Source organism: Larus michahellis, chromosome 4, assembly GCF_964199755.1.
Source record: "Larus michahellis chromosome 4, bLarMic1.1, whole genome shotgun sequence".
Taxonomy (NCBI): domain Eukaryota; kingdom Metazoa; phylum Chordata; class Aves; order Charadriiformes; family Laridae; genus Larus; species Larus michahellis.
In genome coordinates this window covers 75,367,967-75,395,069 of record NC_133899.1, presented here as the reverse complement: position 1 = coordinate 75,395,069, position 27,103 = coordinate 75,367,967, and the positions used below count along the sequence as shown (strand labels likewise).

The 27,103-nt window shown below is 37.9% G+C and overlaps 1 protein-coding gene across 1 annotated transcript; it reads right to left on the bottom strand.

Moving 5' to 3' along the window:
* Positions 1-1,338: 1,338 nt before the first annotated feature.
* On the bottom strand, positions 1,339-26,330 carry LOC141743099 (mucin-5AC-like). The gene is made up of 28 exons (XM_074586822.1): positions 26,258-26,330; positions 22,422-22,490; positions 21,404-21,469; positions 20,733-20,994; positions 20,219-20,333; positions 19,500-19,590; positions 18,581-18,690; positions 18,148-18,364; positions 17,074-17,199; positions 16,491-16,608; positions 15,550-15,688; positions 14,383-14,493; positions 13,772-13,841; positions 12,809-12,946; positions 12,561-12,725; positions 11,970-12,064; positions 11,297-11,423; positions 10,303-10,558; positions 7,829-7,881; positions 7,358-7,458; positions 6,355-6,506; positions 5,785-5,923; positions 5,591-5,695; positions 4,886-5,065; positions 3,373-3,612; positions 2,504-2,660; positions 2,089-2,217; positions 1,339-1,712 (listed from the first exon to the last, which is right to left on the bottom strand). The coding sequence occupies exons 1-28, from the start codon at positions 26,328-26,330 to the stop codon at positions 1,582-1,584; spliced, it is 3,735 nt and encodes a 1,244-aa protein (XP_074442923.1). The 3' UTR covers positions 1,339-1,581.
* Between the last annotated feature and the right edge of the window lie 773 nt (positions 26,331-27,103).

Genomic DNA, 27,103 nt, shown 5'->3' with positions numbered 1-27,103 from the left:
GAATAATGTAGAAGATTACTGCAGGAGTAGAAGGAAACTGTTGATTTGGTAACTAAATACAATTCGGAAAAGTTCCAAAGATTGGTTGGAAATAGTGCTCTAGATTGAGCATTACCTCAAACTAGATTTCTATCTTCAGTTTGCACAAATGTGGTCAGTAATTTTTAAAATGGCAGTAACTGTCTTTTGTGTTTTCAGACATTGGTCTAGAACAATTGGGTTTTGTTTGCAAGAAAATGGGGGGATTCTCAAGTTGCAATGATTAGTAAGTTGTATTATTTTCTTCCCCTGTAAAAGCCATGGTGAAACCTTGGTGGAAAAAAAAAGTGAGTTTGTAAGAAATGCTGTACGCATTTCTACATGCTTGATTATGGTCTTTAGCAACTGAAGCTGCCAGATGAATTGGTGGCTCCAGCAGAAGTCAAAAGTTTCAAGTAAAATTATATGCCATTAACTGATGAAAAGACCCTTCCTTTCAGGTAATTTTCAGTCCCTTCCAGAGGTTTTTCAGTTATTTTAAAGAGTATTCAAGCGTACCTGAAGCAGTAGTTGTGGGCTGAGTTGTAGAAAACATAAATGTGGTGGTTGTTGTTAAGATGCCACATTTAAAGATATTCCTGTGTATTGTTCCGTTGACGTCACATGTTGCACTGAAACACCATCCAGTTCCATCTGTGGTGTTGTAGATGAGTTCACCATATTTATAGCTGTTCCCTTCGTAAATGCAGTGGCATGCTGTAATTCAGAAGAAGTTTATTGTCAAGCATCTATGAAAAGATAATATCCAATATTTCATTTTGTTAGTTATTCTTCTTAGCTGTCTTACCTTTATCATCAAACTTGCACTGTAAACCTTCTGATGTGCATTCACTGAAATAAAACACATTAAAAAACACATTTTTTTTTTATTATAAGGTAATTTTATTGGTCATCTTTCTGCCAGATACTAGCATCAAAAGACAGGACACTTTATTTGTGTTTATTCCTTGACTGTCCAGTTCATGTTGGCTTCTTTTTTGCCATTGTTTTCCAAAATCTTTCTTTATATTAAACCCAAACTTATAAATAGAAGTGAAGCTAAATATTACGCAAAGCTACAGGTAGAAGTCTTAAGGAAGACTTTCCTTCTTTCTTGTTATCACTTTCCTTGCACTTGCAATTGTTTTGTACTAAAAAGCAGGCTTCAAATGGAAAGAGTTTAAATACTACAAGCAGTATAAGAATGTAACAAAATCCTTGGAAGCAGACCCTATTAGATACGTATACTCCTGGAACAATATTTTTCCTGCCATAGGAATGGGAAATAGAGAAAGGCTGGTCATAAAGGACTTACTGGTTTTGTTGTATCTTTATGCTGAGGGCTTACAACATAATCAGGAACAAATTCAATGGAACATTAAATCACTTACTTACTTAAGAACTTCTTACTACTAATGTAGTAAAACCACTGTCATTAAATAGTAAGGCATTATTTTTAGACAGGCAGCATAAACTGTTTCTGTCATGGAACAGGGACATGCAATTTCCCCCTGCTGTTTTGATCATTTTTCCTCGTACACAATTAGGCTGGTACGTTAAGTCTTACCATAAATTACATTCATCTCGTCTGTATATCTTTCCATCTTCATTATCATAACAGTCACAGAGACTGACGCACTTCATCTGATCCTCATGAAAATATGGCTTGTCTGGTGGGCAGTTAGGGTAGCAGCCTGAAGGGAGGAAAAGGGCATATAAAAGGTAGAAAAGGTGAGAATGAGGTACACTCAGTAAAAGTTTTATTTGTGCAGAATGTTTTTGCAATTCTTCTTTTTAATAGCCAGTCATAACTTCTACTATTTAAATTTTTCCAATAATTCTAGGAAGCGATGCAGAATACTAGCATCAGCAGAGCCCACCCACAAGGACTTAGTCCTAGAGATGTTTTTAACTCCCATTTCCATACTCTTGACTCCAGTCATGTGGATATAATGATGATGAAGAGAGCTGAATGGTGCAAATGCAACTGATGGGGGAAATACACTCCATTAAGAGCATTAAAAATATGATAAAATGTACACACTTAAAGGTACTTGCAGCTCTTTTTACCTTCTAAACCTGGCAGGTTATGGAGGCATTTTCCACTTGGGTTCCTACAGGTCTTCATACAGGAGGCTCCACAAGGCTTATAGTGCCATTCACATTCCCCTTGTTGATTGTAGTAATCACAGAACAGTGCTAAGGAGAAACAGAAATTTGGACAAGTTCAGGAAAAAAAAAAAAAAAAAGAGCTTTTTTGACTCATGTCTGTTCATTGTATCCCTGCAATGCTTCTTGAACAGTCTTGAAAACGGTGAATGAATAGGTGAAATCGTGTCACCATCAAAACAGCTTAGAGTGAAAAGTCTACATGGTGAGATGATAATGCACATACATAAGATACCTGGAGTGTGCGTTCAAGAACATCAGCAAGGCATTGTACATTTAACTAGACTCTCAGAAGTGTTTATGACATAATACTCACGACAGATTGATGGGGTCCTCCAGGCTATGCAGACACCAACTTCACTACATGCTTGAGCATAGGCAGCTACTGCTGTACAAAAGCAATCACAGTCTCCTCCAGTGTCACATGCACAAGCATCTGTCACACATGCTTGGTAATATTCTGCTGGTTCAACCTGTTATTAAGAAGAAATGTAATACTGTTCATCCTGCCTTCTAAATATTTTCTTAGCTTTGCTAGGATAATTTTCTTAAAATGATAATATCTCAGAAGAAAGGCCTACATCGGTAATTTCTTTTTCTTTTGTTTGTATACGCTGTTAAAAAATACAGATGGTGACAAGTGATACATCCAAATCATGTATTGGCAGATTTTTAGACACCTAGACTTGTGTTCTAGTGGAAAATCAGATTTGTGTTTCCAAGCAATGTTAGGCAACTGCACTTGAAGATCTCTGCCAGTGGCAAGAACTAAGATAATGGGAAGAGCACAGAGTCACCCTGCATTGTTTGGTATCTACTTAGTGTCAGATAATGGCTATGCTGATATTTCATTACTATGTTAGTATTTCATTGAGCTTGTGCTCTGTACATAGTATATGAGAATTTTCATTCAAGTAACAATACAAGAAAATACATAGTAATTATGAAAATATTATTCTTTTGTAATCGGTCAATATTTCGTATGAATTAAATGTCCTTTTATTTCTTATAGGTAGTGACTATAAATCTGTCCTGTTGAGTGGGATTCAGATTGAAGTTTTCCTGACACAACTCAAAGTGAAACATGCTAATGAATTAGGCATGCATGTTAAAACGTACGAGGATAGCAGCTTCAATAATACACAGACCTAGTCTTCACACAGTAAACTTCTGCCCTGGTAATACCTGAGAGTGACAGGCAGCAAAGACGTTACTGTTGATGATGCTACACTGCTTCTCTGACCAGGACTTTCGATAAGGGTTGGTAGAACACGGGTCCTTTATGCTAGAAGCATCAGGACAGGTAGAGGATACTTTCCAGCTGTTTCCAAACTCTAGGACATTCTGTACCACAGACTGAGTCCTCGTAGTAAAGTCATTGATGCTGTTGCCATCATAATTTCCACAGAGGCCACATATCTGGCCCTGCAAAAGGAAGTAAGTAGAAAAATAATGGATGTGAGAAAACTTGAAACAACATCTAAGACTGAAAGAATACTTGAAATTCAGCGCTTAGAACGGTGCCATTCCATTCTAACATTCCTGAACATCTTCATCCTTTGTTTCCTCAGCAACAGAACATGACCACTATGGCTAGAAGGATACTGCTGTTGACTTTTCTTCTTTTAAATATGAACAATAAAACCATCTTTGTCATTGTAACCTTCTGTCTTTGAGGTCTGGCTTTAACAAGGAAATAAGGACTAACAGTTAGCCAACTAAGCTTTTCATTTAAGCCTTGTTTTATACAATAGATGTACGTATGAAAACCAGCCTTACAAAGCTGTCATAAATACTATCAGTCCAGCCACATAGTCTGCTCATTGAGTCTTTACTGTTATGTCTGCTCACACGTGTAAAAAAGAAATGTCATTTTCCTTGCACATGCAGAAATATCCCTCATTCTAAATTTATGGATCTGTGAAACTGTGATAGGCTACAATAGGTGCTATGCTTTCTCTATGAATCTAAGATGCATACTTTCCATATTGCTACTATTTTTGTAAAGCGCCAGTGGGTGAGGAAGCAAAAGAATGCATGATACTGAAATAAATTTGTATATCTAGTACTAAATTACACTTAATTTATATAGCTAATTGAAACATCACTGCGGTGTACAATAAGGTAGCAAATTCTTCATTTACTACAGTTTTTAGTATTTATATATCATAAATTAGGAGGAGTATGACAATAGGAATACATTTTCCTTATCACCTGTATAGATATATGCTTGAAAAATACACATTAGCATTTTACAAGAGGCTTTCACTCATAATATTTCACTTCCTTGTTCTTGAAGGATGAGAATTTGTGTGTCAATGAGAACCGGAAATAAGGGATTACTTTCAAGATCAAGACTACTCGAGTGATTTCTACACACGTAGCTATGTAATTTTAATAATCTCTGATAACCTTTACCAAGGTTCAGTGGGTAATTTTAACAAAGTCCAAAAAAGTGGTTGGCCAGCTCAAGTTCTGTGAGACCAAATAGGCACTGAAAGCTGCCTCCAGAGGTCAGAACAGCAGCAGGATGATGGCATGGCTTCCTGAGGCACCAGAGGAGTGAAAAACAACATGGGATGTCCGACAGGAATGCTAGAGACATCCCACTTGTTTGGGATCTTGGCAGGGTCTCAATAAAATTCACACCCAGTCCAAGTGTGGATTGTAAATTGCCATTTAACTGCTAGTTTTGTACCTTAAAATCAGGGCTGAGCTTCATGAAGATGCTGGTTTTCTTGTCCCACATGAGGATCAGTCCGCTTGTGGTCTCAATTACCAAGTACATACCCATATAGCGGACTGTGTATGGCACCTCAGCATTTTGTCCTCTCTTTATGACACTGACACGCTCCTCACCAAGTATCAGTTCATAGCTCTGAAACAGGAGGAAAAGGTGATTAGAAATGAACCCAATAGCTGCAACTGTGCTCTTAAACACCTTTTTCTGCTTTTAAGAGTACTACGAATAGCTTATGTAATGAAAACAAATAATCCAAATGTGGTAAATCAAAACTATATAGTTCAAATCTCAGGTTCCTGAAACTGTGATAAAAAGGTGTTTTAAATGGCATAGGTCAAAAAAGGGTGTTTTGGTAGTCATGGAGGAACTACCTTGCACAGAACAAAATAATCTGACTCGATAGGCTAAATTTCTGCTAAAGACAATTTTCCTGTAGATCTGTAGTTTGCCCAAGAGTGGTATAAGATAGGGTGGAAAATGGAAAAGATAGAAAGCTAGGAAACTCTACCAATTATTTCACTTGAATCTGATTTAAGCTTAATTTACAAGTTTATTTGCTTTTTAAAATATTTTTCCAACTTCCTTGAAGCAACGGATATCTAGGCTTGTCCCAAGCCCCTAAACAGATACAGAACAAAACTGGTCTATATGCCTTCTTACCTCTAAGAAAACTTTGATAGATTTTGAGCAAGTTGTCCCAGTGTTGCCACAGGGAATATTTTCAGTGACAACCCTGAAGGTCCCATTGGCTGTCCCACACTGGTCCTGGGTACAGAATAACATTTAAAAATATGTTTTATTTTTGTAGACGTGACCAAGGTTATGTCTTATTTACTATTGCTAATTCCCAGTACCTGGACTAGTGTATATTCACAGTTTCCATTGAAGCTGAATCTTTTGTCGTCAAAGGTATTATAATGACCATCTCCATAAACAGCACAAGTGCCCAGACATTCATCTTCGGTGCATTCCCACTTCCTATTCTTGCATACACTAGGAATGAGAATAAAACATTTTAATAATAAAACAACTCACTGTTTCACGTAGGCAATATCCCAACAACTCAGTATTTGTTTGGCAACTCATCCCTGGTAAATGTTATAGTAATTCTGGAGTTAAAATAGTCTTTTACATTTTTAATGTAAAGAATTAAAGCAAAGTTCTGTTCTGCTACTCTGAATGCATTAACTACAAAATATGATAATATTTAATGAACACTGTAGTCCCAAAGATTTCCTCCCATTCTGTGCTTTGGCCATCTGCCTGCATCAGAAGGAAACCTGCTCATACTGTTTAATCTAAACTAAAAGATCCATCAGTTGATGAAATGTGCAATCAAAATCTTTCCTCACTGCTGTACTATTTAAGATCTTCAGAAAGGCAAGTGATGGAACCAGGAATGCTGCTTCCAAGGAAGTATTTACCAGGTGTTACAGTCAACGTTGATCTTTTCCCCAGGCTGATACGTGGCTTCATTGTGAATACACGGACATTCCTCTTCAGGAATACAACCACCATTCCCATCTAACACAAGCCCAGCTGGGCATACGCAACCAGATACACATTGTGTGCTATACTGGAAAAGTCAAGAGGAAAAGGTAATTTCATAGTGAAATAATCACAATGGAAAAAGGAAGATTAAATTCTCATAAAATGTCTTTATATGGTCTTATTGCTGCCCAGCTTAAATGGGGGAAGACTACGAAGTACTTATAGGACATAAGTGGAATATGGACATGGAATAAAAAGGAAGTTATTAGCTATTGATTTAATAGAATATAAATCCGTTAAATGTTTTATGTACGTGAATCCTGATTGCTCTGCTGGAGCCTGTGAAATTTGAACTACATTAATCTTAAGTGTCACTCTGTGTTAGCTGAAGAAGCCTTGCATTTTGGAGTGGGTAATTTGTCGTTGAATGGAGCTTTAAAAAGAAAACAAGTAATATTTTTTTGAGTTTGGTTGAGTTACACTGGAATCTGTTTATCTCATATGGTAGTTATTCATGAAATGGCATGTGGCTACTATCCACCTAGGTGGAGTAATGTAAGTAGATGTGCAAGAAGTTCACAACTGCATCATGGTATGAGAAAGAATGATTCCTCCTAGCCAGTTTGTAGCCAGTAATTTTCTCCTAAAGAAGTAAAACGTGTGGCAGAGCCTTGTATATTTTCACTACTAATTACTATTACCTGCAGTAGCTGAAGAAAGGTAGAGACTAATCTTATGAATTAAATTGGATGTTACTTTATTATATTTTGGTCTAAAGGTCCCATTGTTAATGCTTCATATCATGGTTTTAGGCTTTTGCTACAAGAACAAAGTACCTGTGTTGTAGATTTGGAGATCAGATAGATCAATTACTTTATCACCAAGAACACAAACAAAACCTGGAAGCACCATTTCATCCAGCCATGACATACTTACACACTGTATATCCAGTGTCTGGCAACTTTGTTGACATTCTGCTCCAGTTGTTCCTGCAGTGACATTCCTACAATCGAAGTAGACCATAGGAGATTCACAGACTAGAGGAAGGAAAGAAGGAGAGCGGTAAGAAACGGCACATGGTTTATCCCACAGTTGTGACCATTACAACTACCTAGAAATTTCTTGGAAATTGCATATTATTAGTCCCTATTCGATCTGCTACATAGATTAACTTCATAGCACTGAATTCCCAAACACACCCCTTGCCTCAGTATTTGAGAAAAAAAATCTCTATGAAAAAGAGGTCTTATAATGAATTCAGGTTCACTCCTGCCTTTATGATAATTGTTGCACTATAACTAAATGAGAAATAATTCTATTATTTAAAAATCCATTAAGAAAAGTCTATTAACTATTTCTGTCCAAAACCTGGCACAGAGAAAAAGATAAGTGGAAGATTTTTTTTACCTGGAGTTGGACTGGGTGCTCCAATACAATTCAGTCTTCCCTGAGTGCAAGTGCTGTAAGAGATGGAAAAATATATTTGTTTCCCCTCTCAGACCATGTACTGCAACTGAGAGCTACTTCTCTCTTGTCAAGTTTCAGAATTTTTGAAGGAATTCCAGAATGTTGTTTTGCAGTCTCAGGAAAGAATTTCCCTCAATACCACTACCAGTGTGGCTTTCATATGATATCCATTACTGCTAAACAGGAAAAATCATAGGTTGAAATGAGGGTATATCTCTGCTTGTTGTCTGCTTTCTCATAAGATCTCTCCTTGCTGGTGTTGTCATAATTTTATGCTTGAAAAATCATTGAATTAAATAGAAAATGCACCTAAATACAATTGCTATAGCAGTCTGGAAATATCTTAGAATCATAGAATCATGTAGGTTGGAAAAGACCCTTAAGATCATCAAGTCAAACTGTAAACCTAACACTGCTGAGCCCACCACTAAACCATCTCCCTCAGCACCACATCTACACAGCTTTTAAATACCTCCAGGGATGGGGACTCAAACCACTTCCCTGGGCAGCCTGTTCCAATGCTTGACAACCCTTTCTGTGAAGAAATTTTTCCTAATATCCAATTGAAATTTGGTGCAACTTGAGGCTGTTTCCTCCTGGCCTATCCCTTGTTACTAGGGAGAAGATACCGACCCCCACCTCACTACAACTTCCTTTCAGGTAGTTGTAGAGAGCGATAAGGTCTCCCCTGAGCCTCCTTTTCTCCAGGCTAAACAAACCTAGTTCCCTCAGCTGCTCCTCATAAGACTTGTGCTCTAGACCCTTTGCCAGCTTTGTTGTTCTTCTTTGGACACACTCCGGCACCTCAATGTCTTTCTTGTAGTGAGGGGCACAAGACTGCATACGGTATTCAAGATGTAGCCTCACTGGTGTTAATTACAGTGGGACAATCACTTCCCTAGGCCTGCTGGACACACTATCCACACTATTTCTGATACAGGCCAGGATGCTGTTGGCCTTCTTGGCCACCTGGGCACACTGCTGACTCACATTCAGCTGGCTGCCGGCCAGCACCCCCAGGTCCTTTTTCACTGGGGAGCTCTTTATCAGGGAGTGTAGAAATAGGATGAGGGGTAACAGTTTTAAATTGAAAAAGGGTAGATTTAGATTAGATATTAGGAAGAAATTCTTTACTGTGAAGGTGGTGAGGCACTGGAACAGGTTGCCCAGGGAAGTTGTGGATGCCCCATTCCTGGAAGTGTTCAAGGCCAGGTTGGAAGGGGCTTTGAGCAACCTGGTCTCATGGGAGGTCTCCCTGCCCATGGCAGTGAGGGTTGGAAATAGATGATCTTTAAGGTCCCTTCCAACTCAAGCCATTCTATGATTCTATGATTCCAGCCACTCTTCCCCAAGACTGTAGTGTTGCATGGGGTTGTTGTGACCCGAGTGCAGGACCCAGCACTTAGCCTTGTGTAATCTCATACAACTGGCCTCGGCCCATTGATCCAACCTGTCCAGATCCGTCTATAGAGCCTTCCTACCCTCAGGCAGATGAACACTCCCTCCCAACTTGGTGTTATCTGCAGACTTATTGAGGGTGCACTCCCCTCATCCAGATCATTGGCAAAGGGATTAAAGAGAACTGTCCTCAATACTGAGCCCTGGGGAACACCACTTGTGAGTGGCCATCACCTGGATTTAATTCCATTCACCACAACTCTTTGGTTCCAGCCATCCAGACAGTTTTTCACCCAGTGAAGCATACACCCATCCAAGCCATGAGCAGCCAGTTTCTCCAGGAGAATGCGGTGGGAAATGGTGTCAAAGGCTTTTTTTAAGTCCAGCTAGACAACATCCACAGCCTTTCCCTCATCCACTATGCAGGTCACCTTGTCATAGAAGGAGATCAGGTTAGTGAAGCAGGACTGCCTTTCCTAAACCCATGCTGACTGGGCCTGATCACCTGGTTGTCCTGTACGTGCTGCGTGATGGCACTCAAGATGTTCTGCTCCATAACCTTCCCTGGCACCGAGGTCAGACTGACAGGTGTGTAGTTCCCTGGATCCTCCTTCTGGCCCTTTTTGTAGGTAGGCATCACATTAGCCAACCTCCAGTCAACTGGGACCTCCCTGGTTAAGCAGGATTGCTGATAATGATGGGAAGTGGCTTGGTGAGCACTTCTTCCAGCTCCTCGGTACCCGTGGGAAGGTTCCATCTTGCCCCATAGATTTGTGTGTGTCTAAGGGGTGTAGCAGCTCACTATGGATTATAGGTGTTTCATTCTGCTCCCCATCCCTGTCTTCCAGCTCAGGGGAATACGTACCATTCTTAAAAGTTGAAAATATAGTTGAAAAAATGAGAAAGCATTGTTTTGAAATTCGGGCATGGCAGGGTGAGACCAGTTTAAATGTAGCATATTTTAATGAGAAACTAAATATACTATTGCTAGAGTGATTTCCAAATGATTCACTTACCATACAAGCCCATTTTCATGGACAACTTCTCCAAATGGTATGGGAGATCCTCTGTAGTAGCAGGGACATTCATTAGCAGGCACACATTTGCCACTCTCATCCATGTAGGTTCCATTTACGCAGGTGCAGCCATCAACTGGGACAAACTTAATGTTGCAAGTGACATCAGGCTCACTCAGAGACCGACAAGTGGGTTGACAGGAAGAGATGGTATAGCTGTAGCTTAGGGATTTGGGACATGAGGTGGTGTATTTTGCTTGAGAGAGAAAAATAGAATAGGTTTGTTAATTCCAGATGGTAATTTCTGGTGTGAAAAGAGAAACCACAGGCAGTAGAAATAATATGTAAACAATGTTGTACTCTTCTGCCTATGTTGCATCTTTCATATAAATGTATTTCTAAATACTTCCAGCGTTAGACCTGAAAAGCTACTGTACATGTGGAGTAAGTGATACATGCAAAGAATAAAATATTTTTTCAGATGAAGTTTCAGAAAGAAACCTCCTTTTGGCTCTGCCATTCATTGCCAAGGCTTCTAAACCTTTTGAAGTATGAGACAAGATGTTTCCCTGAATGTCTCCTGAAAACAGACCTAGTGGATCAATGGAACCCAGCATGCAGCTTGAGAGACTTTTCATTTGCAAGTGTTCTGGTTAGTTTTATTAGTACTGATATTCTAATATGTCACATTTTCTCTGCAATAACTTGTGATACATAAGGCTGTAGTGAAATTCAAAGTTGCACAGAAACAGGTGGAGGCAATTCCGTAATAGCAGTCTTTTCTAAGCAAGTTATGTCTCCCATCTGTTCATATGCGCTCTTGCTAGCAATGGATTGATTCTAAGGGAACAGTAGACAATTACTTCCAGGAGTGCACTAAACAAAATCCCTTCCTCAACACTATATTTGTCTAGAAATTAGTATAAAATAATTGCTGATCAGCAGGTTTTATTGATGTGTGTTCTTAGGAGAGGGCATAGTTAAGAGCACTTACAGCAGACATCAGTCCTCCATCCACTCAGCTGGATTCCTTTTGCAGCACAAGCTCTCACATAGGAAGACAGGGCTGCGCACAGACAGTCCTCGCTATTTTCACAGTTACATGTGTCAAACATGCAGTTCTAAGAATGCAGAGAAAAAGAAAGTCTCGGTACTGAATATTGTCAATCTTAAAAAAAAATTAATGTTATCTTTCCTGCTTTATGCACTAATCTTTCTTCAGATATTCTCACTCATAGACAACACTAACATAGCTTTATCAATTTCCAGTCTTTGTCTAAGTTTCCTGGCAGGGGAGAATGAAGGTAATGTAAATTTGGTCGATATCTGCAGTTATTATTGGGAAATAGAGGTTTTAAAGAATCTTACACATTTAACAGCTTCATGTTCCTCTGAACCATATTTGCAAATGTGCTGCACAATAGCATACAGAGCTCTGTTCACAGTACGCAGTCTAGACACATCATTTTACCAGTGTCCATACCTGGATGTAATGTTACAACACAAACAGAAATGCATGTTGAAGGAAGGAAGGGCTGCAGTACAGAAATGAAAATACAGGCATTGTGTAAGACAAGAGAAGACAAGTCTGGAACAGCCCTTTTCTGGCAGCTAGTTGTTAAACTATTTCCGTTGTTTCTAAAGGGAAAAAGAGTCTAACAAAGTACCGTGTGGTAAACAGAGGGATTCACTGCATAGTGACAATCAGCAAAAGGTCCTTGGCTGTTTGTTAGTAGTCCACACCAATGCTGAGCATATTTTTCTGTGAAGAGAACAAACAACACAAATGCACATTCTTATACATTATATACTCTGTATTTCACTACTCACATAAACACACAGCCCTGGTCTATGAACCAGTTCTGAAATTACATCAAATCTCTCCTCCTGTCTTTTGTTCACTTGGCTCGTGGGTTAAGGTTTCCAAAACCAAATAAGAGGACTTGCTGAAGGGGATGAATAAAAGATTTCCAAAGAGAACTCCTGCGATCCATGCCTGGGACAACAAATTTTCAGCTTAGATATCCTCTGTGTTTTCAATGACGTTAGTTTCCTTCAGCTATGTTTCTATGACTGTTCCTTTACTTTGTTACTTATCCCTAGTGCTTTCATTTTGAATATTTGTTTCTGATTTTGGATGTATGTATTTACCAAGTATATAAGTCTTTATTCTCTTATTGTTGCTTTCTGATGCAAATGTTTTTTCCTTAGGGATGAGCAAAAAAACCCTAGAAAAAATTCTAAGAAGAAGCACGCACCATTTTCAATGCTGAGCGCACAGGGGTTCTCAAAACTGCGCTGGGTAGTGGGGCATGAAGCCTGAGTTCTCCATGTATTAGCAAATGCTGTTGCTGTTCCTTCAATTATTCCACTTATGGCCTTGAAGTCATCAGTTTGGATATTATTGAAATTTCCACAGAGACCTGTTGAAAAGCGGCAAAACGTTTACACTGCTCATACTAGACAAAAGACATTAAGCAAGATGTTCTTATATTTATTCACTTACCACAGGTCTGGTCTTTGAAAATAGGATCCAGCCGCACATATACTTGCATGATGGGTGTGATTTGGATTTCAAGGTGGACACCAAATTTTGTCTGCACGATGATGAAAAATGATGAAGGTCTGAACACGGTGGCATTAGCTGCAGATGAAAAACAGAGTAATCACTTTCTGAATGAGGTTGAATGCTGTAAACAGTGCATCATCATACTATTCTTCTTGAATTTCTATTGTAATTGTTGCAAATTGTGAGGTGAAATAAAGCCAATATTTATGAAAATGGATCAGAAATATAAATCAAAATTTACAGTTCAGAATTTGCTTGTAGCTACCAAGTTGTTAACTTTATTTGCTGTCTCAACATTAAGCAGTCAGAGATTACTCCTTCCAAGAGAATAAGAAGGAAAAACTGTATGGCACTGAGTGTTAAAAAGAATACTCTTGGTTTTGTTTCTAAGCTTGTACAGCATACATTTGAGCCCTCAATCCGCTGAAGAGGGACATTAAGCAGATATGGAGGTCAGAGACATCGCATAGAATCATTAGTTATTGGGACAGAGAGCAAAAATCAAATTTCTCTCTGAGGAAGTGTGAGGACAGGGGAGGTAAGTTAAAAAAAAAAAAGACATAGAAGAGGTAAAAAGGTATCTTCTATGTTCAACTTTGGGCAGTGAGAAGGAAGTAAACCTGGCAGTAGTCAAATCTAGAGAGTGTAAATGCTGTTTGCTTCTTTTTGAACTCTTGTCTGTCTTTGTACTCTCTTCTGTTCCTTTACGACAACAAACTTCCCACTTCTACTTCAAAAGTAGTTGTGTGACTCAGGAAATATCCCAAAGAGAACCAAGCTGTGAACATGCAGGTTCTGAACAAATGACAATCCTTTTATCTTCCATTGTTTAAGAAAACACGTAGGTGCAGAGTTGAAGTTCTGAGCTTAATTTTCATGGAATGTTAAAGAAAAAAATACCTGCTGAGAAGGGCAGCAGGGTGTAGATTGAGTTCACAAACACATGGCCATCAGGTTTGACCTCGATGAGCTGATAAGGAAGAGAAACAAGTATGAAAGATAACTATAGTCCAAAGAGTAATAATGGTGATGACTCCAGTGATATTAATTAAAATTTCACCTCCTCCCTCTTTACACTTTGTACACTTTACTAATTTTCCCTGACACAAAAGAATTATTTTCAAAGAGACTTTCTCAGCACCTTAGGGAATTACATCATCTTGGTCTCTTTGGCCACATCTTTGTGATGAATTACAGCCCTTACTGTTGTACTCGTATTTTCAAACTAAAAAGCTCGTGTTTTCTCCATCTAATTAGCAGACAAAATAGCTTTTTTCTGCTTTATGAGTAAAATGTTTTTCTTAATGAAATTTCACAACGCCAAATTTAGGGCTGAGCCTGATCTGATTTTCATAACAAAATCAATTTCTTTTCACTTGATTAAAAATATGTACTTATTGCATATGCTGACCATTTGAGAGAGAAATGCAGTTCCCTGACTGATTAAGGCCTAGCTGCTTTGCTCCCCATATTGTTAATAGTAATTTCCCATGCTTATTTTACATTCTTACAGTTTGTCCTTTATTCATGTTGAGGGTCACTGTCTTTAAGCATGTCTCAGTGTCTGTTCGGCCACATTTGCGCAGTTCTACCAGGATGGTGAAGATTTCATCATTACAGTGCTGAAAAAAAATGCCAAGAGTTATTTCATGAAAGGCCAATAACAGAAGCTTTCCATGTAAAGTTTCCTCTCAACTCTGAAAAACATATTTCTGTTTCTGGAGAAGATCCAGACCCTCCCAAATCCCAGGCCTTCTTTAGCCTAAGTTTCAGTTTTGCCTTTTGTAATGATTAGGAACAATGACAGAATTAGAATCTGGTTTTGCATTTTATTGATGATATCCATATTTGGAGTTTCTATTCATGCCCACTTCTGTTTGATTCATTTCTACTGTATCTCTCATTTTTCTGTAGCTGGTATCAATGATAGACAAAAATTTCAGATAAAATATATTTCAGGAGAACAGTATCTTACAGTTTTGGTTGTTTTTTTTTTTTTTTTACTGAATTGTACATATGGGGAAAAAGGAGAGGAAAGAACAAACAGAAGCAGCACCTAAAAGATCAAAACATCTCACTTGCATGTTGCTGTAATTAAATATTTTTATTATAATTTAATTTTTAATTTTTATATTCCTTTTGACTTATTTTTAAATCTGTTTTAAAATGTTCAAAACCTAAATGAAATGTATTAGTTGACTTGAATTGATTTTCTATATTTGAACTTCACAGAAATGAAATAAAAATATTAGTCTTATGAATTTAGAATATTTTTTTCAGAACTGTTATTGTAATTTTTCAGACTTGTACCATTTATTCCAATACCATATAATACAATAAGATGGCAAAAGTTATGCAGCAGTAAGAAAGCTGGATTAATCACACTGAAGAACGTAGACTAAGCAAGTTCTTAAAAAAATCAATGCTCTTCAGCAATTACTACATCACAGAACTGGAAATTCCCCAGTAAACACCGTATACTGTTGCATGACATCCTAGTAGTTAACTGGCGATTGTCATTTGAATGGCACTATATGTTCTAGTAAACATCTGGCTAAGTGAGAGGCAAGTTAACATCTGTATACCAAAAGAGGTAAGTTTCAAAAGCGTTGACTGAGATCACCTTTTCTTTCTATAAATGTATAAGGCTTTATGACCTATTAATACCTGATTCCCACCTTAGAAAGGACATATGTGCAGTCTCCATGGTAATCGTAATGGTTTTTATCATATGTGGTAATGTGTGAACCTCCCTCTACTGAACATGTTCCTGGGCATGACATGTCTTGGCAACTCCACTGGCCTCCATTACAGGTACTGGAAGAGAGAGAATGAAGTTAGCGGAAATCAGTAACAGTAGTCCAGAGTAAAAGGAACTACAGTGACATTAAGTTCAACTATTTTGCTAGTGTTTTTCCCTTCAAGCTGTAGTTTGACACACAGTAAATCTAGGTTTAAGACTTTCCAAAACATTGTGAACATATGTAAAAGGAATGACTCTTGTATGTATTCACTTTGCTTATTTAAGTGTTTTCCTTCTTTGAACAGGTGAATTCTCCAACACCAGGTACTGGATGAGTAGTTACTTGTTTTTTGCAGCTAACATCAACTTCTATTTTTTTTATGCAAATGTATCAGAAAGTAACAGAAATAACACTAACCCCACGTCTACTCCTGATGCAGAGCATATCTGTTTTCTAAGGCAATGTGGTAGTGCACAAGCACAGAATTAATAATTGTGAAATCAAGGTTGTATTGTGTCATCCCTTGCTTTCTACAGGAAAAATAAATATTTGCAAATACATAAACGACTGCGACTTCATTCCCCTTAGAGAAGTCCAAATGTTTGAACAAAATCAACAAAGAGGAAGCATTTTAATTGACTGGTGAGAAACGTAAACATTGTTAATCCCTGCTTTGATCACCTTGAGTTAGAGTGCAAAGCTAGTTAAGGCAGTTGCTAAATAAAACAAAGAATGTTCCTTAGGGATGTTTTGGAATTGTAGCGGTCAGTTAAATACACATATCGATTACCAATGATGCAATTGCATATAACAAACCATTATGCTCATTAAACATATGAAAGGAAATAGTAAGTTAGAAAAGTAGCAAAGGTTACCAGGAACGGCACTGCTCTGCAAAAGAAGCTCCTGTAGCGTAGGTGTTGCCATTGTAAACGCAGGAGCACTGCTGAAGGGGAATGCAGCCAGAATTGTTGATATCATCAAATACAGTCCCTAGATTCAAAAAAAGACAAAATCTTGATCAACTAAAGAGGCATTTCCTATACACCATTTTTATTCGTTACAAATCCTACATAGAGCAGATCTGCAGCTGTTGTGAACGGACATACCTATGCTGAGGACAGTGGGACTATGCCAATTTATACAGTGAAGGATTCAACATTTGTATTCTTAAAATCCACCTGCTTTGAAAGAGGGACTTATTCTAGTACAGGTGGCTTGTTGAGAGACTGATCTTGATCTGTTTGCTCTTCTGCTTTCCTACTTTCTGAATACTGCACATGCATTGGCAATTCATCCAGATAACTTTTATCACCTGAGACATGACAAATGCTTGTCACTTGCAGCTGTGAAAAAATGCAAATACAGGAGGCTTATACCCCATGGAACCTGCCTGAATCCTACAGGTAAGCTGTTGCTGTTCTTTGAGATCAGAGATATGAGTAGGTAAGAACTTGCCTGGGGGGCAGAAACAACCATCCATGCAGTGTTCTTCACAAAACTGAGATCGTCCAGGATGGGTGCATGTGTCAGCGCAGGGGGAGCTGCACTCCTGGTACTCCATGTTGTAAGGACACTTCTTCGCTGAAATTTTAAAGAAGGAGAAATTTTTTTCAGTAAAAAGTATTTCTAGTTCGCTGTAGGTGAAAATGTTTATATTCATTTAAGTTTTTCAGCTAGATGTAAAGCCATACTAAACTGCAGATCCACTGCCAGCTCTCAAAATTTGCAAATTTAGTCCCCTAGATCCATATTTTACTGTTGAGATGTTTTTTCTGTGACTATCTGATGCCAAACTGTCTCAATGACTGGGTTTCTGGGGACAGCAAGGTAATGACCCCACAAAGTCAGCAAGGTCTGTGTTTCTACCAAAGGAACCCTTCTCACGAATGCCTGCATTGCTAGCGAAATATAAGACTCAAATTCCTAAAGCTTTAGGAATTTGCATTTGCGTTTTTCAGATACCATTGGAAGGTTAAATAGTACCTCATGGGGCTTTGTTTTGGAGCAAATGCTGATGACTATTAACAGCTACACCCCATAATCTAGTATGTGTTTAATTCAGTGCAAATCTCTATGAAGATTACAGTGGTGCAAACTCCTCACTACCAAGCAACAGGAGACAAATAAGTACTTAATTAGCCAAACACCTGTGAAGATCCAATCAGTTAATAATTGAGAATAAATGCTGTAGCCACCATGAGAAAAGGAGAGAAACAAGAATACAGGTGAGCATGCCTCCGTCTTTCTCCTCCTTTCTGCTTCACTGCCTTTATTGTCCCAGTTCACTAAATAACACTTTGACTCTTGATTAGAGTATCTATCTAAGCGTTTGATAGTGTTTAATCCAGTTTGCAATAAAACCCTTAGCTCTTTTGCTGAAGTCTTCATGCTGGAACTTGTACATCAGAACCCTCTGGAGAATAGAATCTTTAATGGCCTGTAATTTCTCATGCATCCTCACCATCATTTGAGAGCTTGTAGTTTGTTAGTTACTGAGCATAAAGCAAGGCTATCTCCAGTGATACTTACGACACAGTATTGAGGTTCTCCAGTTCAGGGGACTCCCACCAGCATGAGTACACTGCCGGGAGTATTCAGCAAAGGTGTCACAGATACATGAGGCGTTTTTAGACTCTTCAGAGCGGCACAAGTCTTCTTGGCAAGCCATAATGTATTCTCTAACATCAACTAGGATATTACACTCTGCAAATGCAGAGCTAGTCAATGTTTTCTGGCATATGTCATCCTTAGGAGAAAAAAAAAATAATTAAACAGCTTCCAGAAAATAGAAAGAAGCAATTTTTTTTGTGTTGTTACTTTGTATAATTATTCTTTGTTAGAATCTTATGTGCCTCTTTAAGTTGCTGTTGCCCAAGGGCTTTTCCTGTTGACCCATCTAAATATGTAGAAGGGTATAGATAAATTTGAAAGAAAAATAAAGGAATAGTCAAAAGATCCTTACAGAATTATCAGTGCAATTAGCTGTCGGGGTAGATGTAGAGTCTTCACAGTGTTCTGTTGGGCCATCCATTTTCTGCATATTCCCAAACTGCAAGGCTGTCATCTTAATATCTGTACAAAAAAATTTTAATAATGAAAGTTGGGGGTTTTAGTTCAATGCATCAGCCTGTTATCTTCTCCTCTCAAGAATTCTCCTCAAGACTGGCCAAGCCATCTAGTTCCCTTAAGTCTTTAAATTTGATGATTATCCATTCCACAGAAAGCACTGTCTCACTTTACGTTGCACAGCACCCCGGAAAAGGTAAACATTAGAAAACGATTCTCAGCCTATTACATCTAGATGCAAACTAAGATTTTTACCAGAAAAATAACAAACTGTTTTAAGATTATGTTGAGCCCATGCAGGGAAGAGAGAAAAGAATCCAAACAGGGATTTGGACAATGGAGAGTGCTGTGAGACAAGGTTTAGGAAAAAAGAATGATGAAGATAAGATCTTACAAAGACTATGCAATTCAGCAGGCAAATGTGGGTATACCTATTTTAAGATAGAACTGAAACAATAAATGTACTGACTAGGCAATACAATTACCTTTTGTTTTATTGAATATATTTCTATATTTATATTATTACTAAAAATCTGGCTCATTTTTATGGGATTAGCTGATTAGGTAAATAAAACCTTGCATACAACAAATGTGCAACCAGTTGTTAGCACCAGTACTATATTTATACCTAAAGTATTAAATCACATTATCCGATCTCTGTAATACAAATTTTTCAATAGAGAGTGAATCATGTCTTCTGGGTAATCATTTAACAGGATAGGAAAGAGGAAGGCTGATGATGTTAGAGTTAAAAGAGTCAAAAATAAGCATGTCGGAGACTCCAGAAACCAATTTTTATTATTTAAAAAACTCACTGTTTGAATAGAACTCATTGTAAATTGGCAAGCCATTGAAGTCCCCACAAAGTCCACAGGTCTGATTGGCATATTTCTCATTCAATTCCAGCTAAAATGATGGACAGTAAGTTGACAGAAGTTAGTATAAACATTCTAAAATATATTCAAGGTCACTGAAAGCACCTGCACCTGCTGCCTGTAAATACTTTTCATCAGATCTGTGTAATTTTATTTAGCAATCTAATTCAAACCTGGGGGATAGAATGAGGAGTTGGCTTGGAGTTGATTTACAATGCAGAGTCCAAGCTATTGATGCTATCGATGCAGACTTGAGTTTTCACTGCAATATCTATATTGCTCTCGGCCTCTTTCTCTCTATCCGTTTTTCAGAAAGAAAATCAAATCCACAGCAAAAATAAAGTCGTAAGAGAGTGAAATTCTGCCAGAAAATTATATTTGAAGGGATAAGTAGGCCCTATGACAATGACAATATTTTAACAATGTAATGAAAGTGATTTTTCACCCTATTTTAAGCAGATGTCTGCTATCCACTAGAAGTAAATCCATGTGATTTTCTTTAGGACTACCTGGATGCAAACCTATCTCTGTTAAGAAAGAATTGCTCAACAATATGAGATAGGAAGGCAACGGTAACCCCCTAAACAGATAGGACCTGGCCTAATCAAAGATTAGGTCTGGTCTCTGAAGGTGTGTACAGGTCCAGGAGCAGTTCTTACCAGGATGCTGTCATCTTCATTCCACATTAACACAATACCCACTTTGCTGACAACTTTCACATAAATGCTGCTCTTCTCTATCATAATTCCAGATTGGCTGTATGGCAGTTGAACTCTGGGAAAAGGCAGAAAGAATGCTGGGTATTGTCTGATCCAGATGTTTGATAAAGAGAAAAAAAATGGCTTGTGGTATCTGTAGGGATTCTAAAATAATACAGTTACGTGGAAAGGGAAGTGATTAAAAGATAAGATGGTCCAACACCATTTAATATGGATCTGAATTTGGATCCGACCGTTAGGATTTTTCATCCAAATTTTATTTTTGAGGTAATCTTTAAGGGAAGAATTAATTTACTGTGAAAGGAATTAATAGCAACTTATTCAGTATTTATGTTGGTAAAATTGTCAGATTTATTGAAGAACACATCGTTTTCCCCCCAAATACAAAAAAGTACTTGGCAAGTTTGAAAAAACAAAGGTCTGTGGTTACCAAACAAGTGTTATAAAACCTTACTTGTTGCTGTTGATCATGACAACATCCTTTGTTAGTTCAGCAGCTACACCTTCAAGTTTCATGGTGATACGGTTGATTGTTGGAGAATTTCCCACCACCATGCGCCTAATCTGGATGTTGAAATCCTCGTAGGGAGCGTTGCAATGGGATGCAAAAACATAATTACAGAGCCCAGGGAAGGAGAATATGTCTCCATCAAACGTCTTGAAGTGGAAGTTGCCCCATGTGCTGCACACGCGGCCATTGTGAGCAGGATTGGAAGCTGTGAATTAAAACTGGCTGTAAAAAGATGACTTAAAATTCCCAGCCTTAACATGGTGAAAATCAACTTGTCCAAGGCTTGATTTTGTCATTGAATAGTTTTTGCCTGCCTGCCTTCCTTTATTATTTTCTGTCCACCTATCCATTATAAAACTGTGTATTATTTGTCACTCATATCTGTTACTCATATACCCATAAAAATGGTTATAGTTATGTTCAGCTAGAGTTCTTACTAGTTGTCCGCATTTCAGTTAAGATAACAGTTCAATGTTAGTTGCTTAACCACCCTCTTTCTCCTCTTAATAATCCATGACTTCCTTTACCAGTGCCTTTCCCTATTTGTGTTAAATTCCTCTGTCTACATCCCCTAAATTAGAAAACATTGAATACATTTAATTTCCTTTACTTACGTGTTATTACTAGATTTGTCAGCATTGGCTGGATGATGTTGACATTAGATGAAACTGTAGCGGAAGCTAGAAAAAAGTAAGAAAGAAAACAAAAACTAGTATGGCAATACCAAATTTGCACCAAAAGTTGACCTAGAAAGGACTAGAAAGTAAGTAATGCTGGATCCAATGAAACAATGTTAAACCTGTTTTGTTTTACAGAGGCTATGGATCAGGTTAAAAGTGCATACTAAAATTCAAAATCAGGGTAGTTAAATCATAAGAAGTTGCTTTCAACTGTGATGATCTGCATTTTTCTACCTCTTAGTTTTGACCCTTTTATGAAACTCTGTATTGTATTAGGAGAGGCAGAAATTCACAGCTCTGCGGATTGGAGTGCTTCAGACACATCGAACAACACGAAGGGTGAAGCTGTATTAAATTAGCCTGTTACTGGTACAAAAGCATAGTTGCCATCTCATTACACCTCCTCTTTCTAAAGAGGGAATAAAAACTTTAATTATCCCCCTTGCTCTCTGTTTAATATTTTTCTGTTAAGGGGCTGAAAATTCTTAGAAATGATCACAAATCTGTTGTACAGGATGATCACAAATGATTACATGACAAAAGTCCATGAAGTTAGGTTACCATTTTGATTTCCTATCATCAGCCACTGACTTTGCAGCTTGACATAGTGCTTTCATTTCCTTGTTTGTAAGAAACCAAACATAATGCATGTATATTCCACTTTGATTTTATATATATGTATTCATGCGCATAGAGGCATAAAGCCTCTACAAACACACATCTGTCTTCTTAGTTACCTATTATTCTTCAAATATAACCATACTGTGTGTGTTTAGTAATTGGTATCTAATAAAGATATTACTATTCCTTTATAGAGAGAGGCTTGTTAATACACATTTATCTTTATTTAACATTACCAGCAATATGCTAAGGAGGCGTTTTAGGCATTTTTATTGTTTAGTAGGGAGGTAGCAAATAAATACAAATAAATACACAGAATAAATGAACATACTGTTTTGAGTCTGCTGAACAACCCCTGTGTTGTTAATTCCTAATTCCTGTTGGATTTTCATCTGGGCTCCTGTGAAGAAATCGTAAAAAGCATATTAAGTACAATGTCCTGTATCTGAATTTCTAAAGCAAAGCATTTAGATAGGATCAAAGAACCCAGATACATCTCTGTAAGACAAAGGGGAGAGTCCTTTATCACATCAGAAAAAATGAAACAGGCCCCCAAAAAAGGTAAAACGTAATTATAGAAAGAGACTTTCTATTACAAATACACAGAGTTTGAAAACCAAATACATTTCATGTATATCTGCTTTCTTTTTTTCCCTTAAAACAAGAGATTTTAGTTTTCCCCTAAAAAACAAGAGATCCTAATGACTGGATCACAGCCCTTATTTCACTGCTGCACTAAGTCTCACTAATATATGAAACAATTACAGGAAGAATTCACAAAATGTAAGATTGTGACTGTAAAAGTCATTTATTAAAATTGCTGTGCAGTAGCTTGGTAATAACAAGAAAAGGCAAAGAACTGGTTAAGAGAAACAGGATGCTTAGGGCTTGTTCCAGTAATGTCAGTTTCTTTAGTGGCTAAGCACAGGGCCTTTTCTTCCGGAGCAAATCTAAAGCCTCAATCAGGGATCTAGATTTGCTTTACATCTGGACACACGACGGTACCTCCGAGTGATAATACAAGGGCCGTAGCCTGAGCAGTAACCCAGGAGAAGTAACCAAAAGAACCACGTTTCCTGTTCTACCCCTTTTCTCACTCTGAAATGGTTCAAACTCACATCTTCTCTGCAGAAAACTTTAAGCCTCCTACTGGAAGTCTATTTAACCGAGGGTTCTTGCTACCCCATCTGGAGTGGAGACACAGTGCTGAAATCAGTGAGACACTGACAAAGGAGGAAAAATAGGCCATCAGCATATGACCATACCTTTAGGGCACTCGGCTACATGAAAACTGTCCTATTCTTCTGCCTTACTTCAAGGATTATTTTTGTACCTCCAGTTAAATAGCTACTGGATCAACTACATGAGTTGTCTTCCAGATGAGTTCTCCTTCTCTCTATCATGACTCCATAAGTTTTTAATTCCTTTCCACACATGGCCCAGCAATACCATTGGAAGTATTGGTAAAGACTTTTGAGAGATGACAAACATTGACCTGAGCACTTTCACGCCTAGAAAAAGACCGACCCTGAGCTCATAGGTTGGTGCTCTAAGCTCTTGTCTTTTATACGTAAATATGGTAGGCCTTTCCTGTAAAAGAAAAATGGCTACAAATATATTTTGTGAAGGACTGAATCCTGTCAGCATGTGGTAACCATGCTTGGAACTTGTTGACTAGCATGTACCTATAACCAGCCAAGTCTAAATCCTCAAAGGACTTATGTGATGAAATTACTAATATCTGAATCCTGATCAGGTTTATGTGAATGAGCACTCCAGGTGTCTGGAGAATTTCTCAGTCAAAGAGGAACTGCCTGGGTAATTTAGTCCTAAGTTAAAACCCCTTTGTCCTTATACATTAGGTGGGAAGAGTTCACTGAGTCAGAACTGGATCCATAACACCCATCTCACTGAAGAGGGAGCCACACTGGTGGGAGAGGGGGAAATAGTGAAGTCAGAGGTGTGCCATAAACCGCAGTCCCCTTTGGTGCTTACACTCCTTGCTGAGCATTTCCTCCACTTAAGACCCTCAGCCCAGATACCTCCATGAAAGCTGGACAACTACCTTTGCCTTAAAAATAACCAGATCAGGAGCACCTTTTTTATCTTATTATTTTTCTAATGTAACTTCCTGCTGTGCCTACAATGTAAGCAGATTAAGTACTTGATCCCAGAGCTGAAGGACACCTGTCTGAAGGGATTCAAGCCCCTATTCCCAAAGATGTCCCCAAGAGACTCCTGCTTTGGAGGAAAAGGTTCTGGGCAGCCTCACCACATCTAGAAGTTGCTGCAGTCTGCAGCTTTTACTTCTTTCTCATTTAACTTTATGTGTGACCGCTAGGGATGTACAAAGAAGGAACTTAGGACAGAGTTTAACTATTTTCCATTTCCTGGTAGTCTTTCAGAATCACAGATAACATCATTAGGTAAATGCATTCTTATGATTATAACTGATACTGGTCAGGTGAGAAAAACTGATACTGATCATGTGAGACAAATGCCTCTGTAAGTCTTATTGCTCTAACCCTACACATCTATATGAATCCCAGCATGCACAGAATCATAGAATGTTTATTCTAGCATGAGAACCTTTGTAACAGAGCAAAATAGTATATGCATGTATTTTGGTCTGTTAATTTTTCTCAAGGAAACAGCAGGGGCTTTTGTTTACTTAGCAAATATATCATTCCCAAGGAAATTCTAGCTGCATTGGTTTATTTAGCAATTGCACAATGCCACACCGTTGACCATTATGAAAATAAGTGTTTCCCTCGGTTGTAAGAATGGTCAAGATAATTTACTATTTCATAATTTGGGAACTGACCTCATTATTAATAATATTTCTGGAGGCACCTTGCTAAGTCTATATCCAGCTGCCAATCCACATATGCAATTATCATTACAATAAATTTATAAAAGTTATTATTTGACCCAAAATATAAAGTCAGGCTTTATATTTGTGGAGATGGCATGGGATTGGGCCAATATTCTTTAGTTACTTAGGACATCTGAAAATATTTTCCACAGATTGTGATTTGAATAAAGAGAAGTTTGCTGGACACTGTCTAACCACTACTAATTTTTCAAAGCAATTTATCAGATTAGCCTTGCACAGTACAAATAACTTTCTTGTTCAATGAATATCTGAAGATGCTTTCGACTGACATTGTGTAACTCTAAACGTAAGCCTACACTCTAAGTGATTGTTGTATTTTGTTCTTAAATCAACTTGCAAGTATTTTAGTGTTTATTTCACAAATTATAAAGTAGCTTAAAATTATATGTGTGCTTTTCAGCACCTTGAAAATTACATGTAAGATAAATTTACATAGGTAATCTGAAGATTTAAAAATGTTAGCCAGCAGGGCAGTAATTTCTGTACATGAATGGGACTGACTTAGCAAGCTTGTGGTCATGCAAGTAATTTCAATTTAAGTGGTCCCATTGACTTAATATGGTTACTCATATTAATAAAAACTGCCAAGTCCAGCCCTGATGGGTACAATATTGACAGAAGAAGAAAAACACATACGAAACGATGGACTGCATGTTAGATAAATCTCCCAGTCTTGTTCACACTCAGTATCAGTAGTTTATAGAAATATTTTACATAGGGTATCATCAATGCGCACTTAGTTACTGAAAATTATTGCCACATGAATATTCCCTTCTAGTCTCTTTTGCAAAAGAAGTTACAAGAAATCTTGAGGAATCTGGTATTAGCCCCTGGTAGGTGACAAGATACTGGAAAAGATTGACCAGAGGTCTGGTCTGGCAACTGGGAAATGTAGTGTTTTAAATCTCATAAAAACCATAATGTTCATAATCAATTGTAATACAAAATGCAACAGGAATAAAATGCTTTTGTAAGGCATAAGTGATACTGAAAAACTGTCATTTTAAGACATGATTTTTGATTTGATCTTCAAGGCTACCTTCCAAATGTAGTCCTATGTAGTAGTTTGAGGCAATATTAAATTAAATCAGTCCAGTCAATAGACAGATATTAAATATTTAATGAAAATTGGAAAAAAAAAAAAAAGACATCTCATTTAAATGCAACCATCTGTTAAGTGAAACAATAAAATGAGTATAGCTGTTTAAAATATGCTACTAGATCTAAACAGAGTATCTTTTCTTTTCCCAAAGAAAAAGAGAACTTCTTACCTATCTGATGGATACAGCAAACTGCTAACAGGAAAGCCCATTCTGGTACCCGTATCCCCCTGCCAAACCCCATCTTGAGTGGAGTCTGGCACAAGGATGTTGGGTCTAAAGTTGGTCAGGAGGACTAGTTCACCTGTGCTCTGTCAGTCTTATATAGCAGGTAACTTTGGCTTCAGTCCCAGATTGATTCAGAGAGTCTAGAAAGGTGCGGTTTAGGGGATTTTAGCAAATGAACAGGTAAACAGAAGATGGTCTTCCTTCCTCAGAAACTAGCCAATGGTATTTGCATTTTGGGAGGAGTATATACATATATGTACGTACATTTTGTTAAGGTTCAGTCTATTAAAGAAATATTACATGATTGCAAATAAAACACAGCTCCTCCTCCACAAATAACAAGTCCTGGAACAAATTTAATTTGGTGTTGCTTTACAGTTATGCAGATGGCATGCAAGTACCTATTCTAAGTTTTTCAATACTGTAACTGATGCCTGGCAGCTCCTTGACAAAAAACCCCACTAATTTCTGAAGTCTGAGGAGGTGTGGAACATTTCATATGTGGGGACCCAGCATTAGGAAGTCCTTCTGTGCCTCTTGGGCAGCTAACCTTCTTGTAAAAAGAATGGACTGATAACCTTGAAGGGTCCTGCACTATCACATGGTCACAGTGAGTGTATGCCATGGAAACCCTTCTGTGTGGCACTGACAAGCATTAGGCACCTATCTGAGGAACATCAAGCCAGCTTCACCTAGACTATATCCTATATTTATTAGAGAAGGGCTTAAACCTTGAAATCTACTTCTTCATTCTCTGCATAATCTGATTTTGGCTTCTCATAGAAAATA

Bases quoted from the DNA above. Each gene is read 5' to 3' on its own strand.
- LOC141743099 (XM_074586822.1), bottom strand. From the start codon at position 26,330: ATGGGGTTTGGCAGGGGGATACGGGTACCAGAATGGGCTTTCCTGTTA. The intron at 14,494-15,549 runs GTGGGAATCAGG...ATTTTTTTTCAG, and splicing joins GCACATATGTCCTTTCTAAG to CACTGTAATGATGAAATCTT. The intron at 12,726-12,808 runs GTAAGTGAATAA...GCTTTTCAACAG, and splicing joins TTTCAAAGACCAGACCTGTG to GTCTCTGTGGAAATTTCAAT.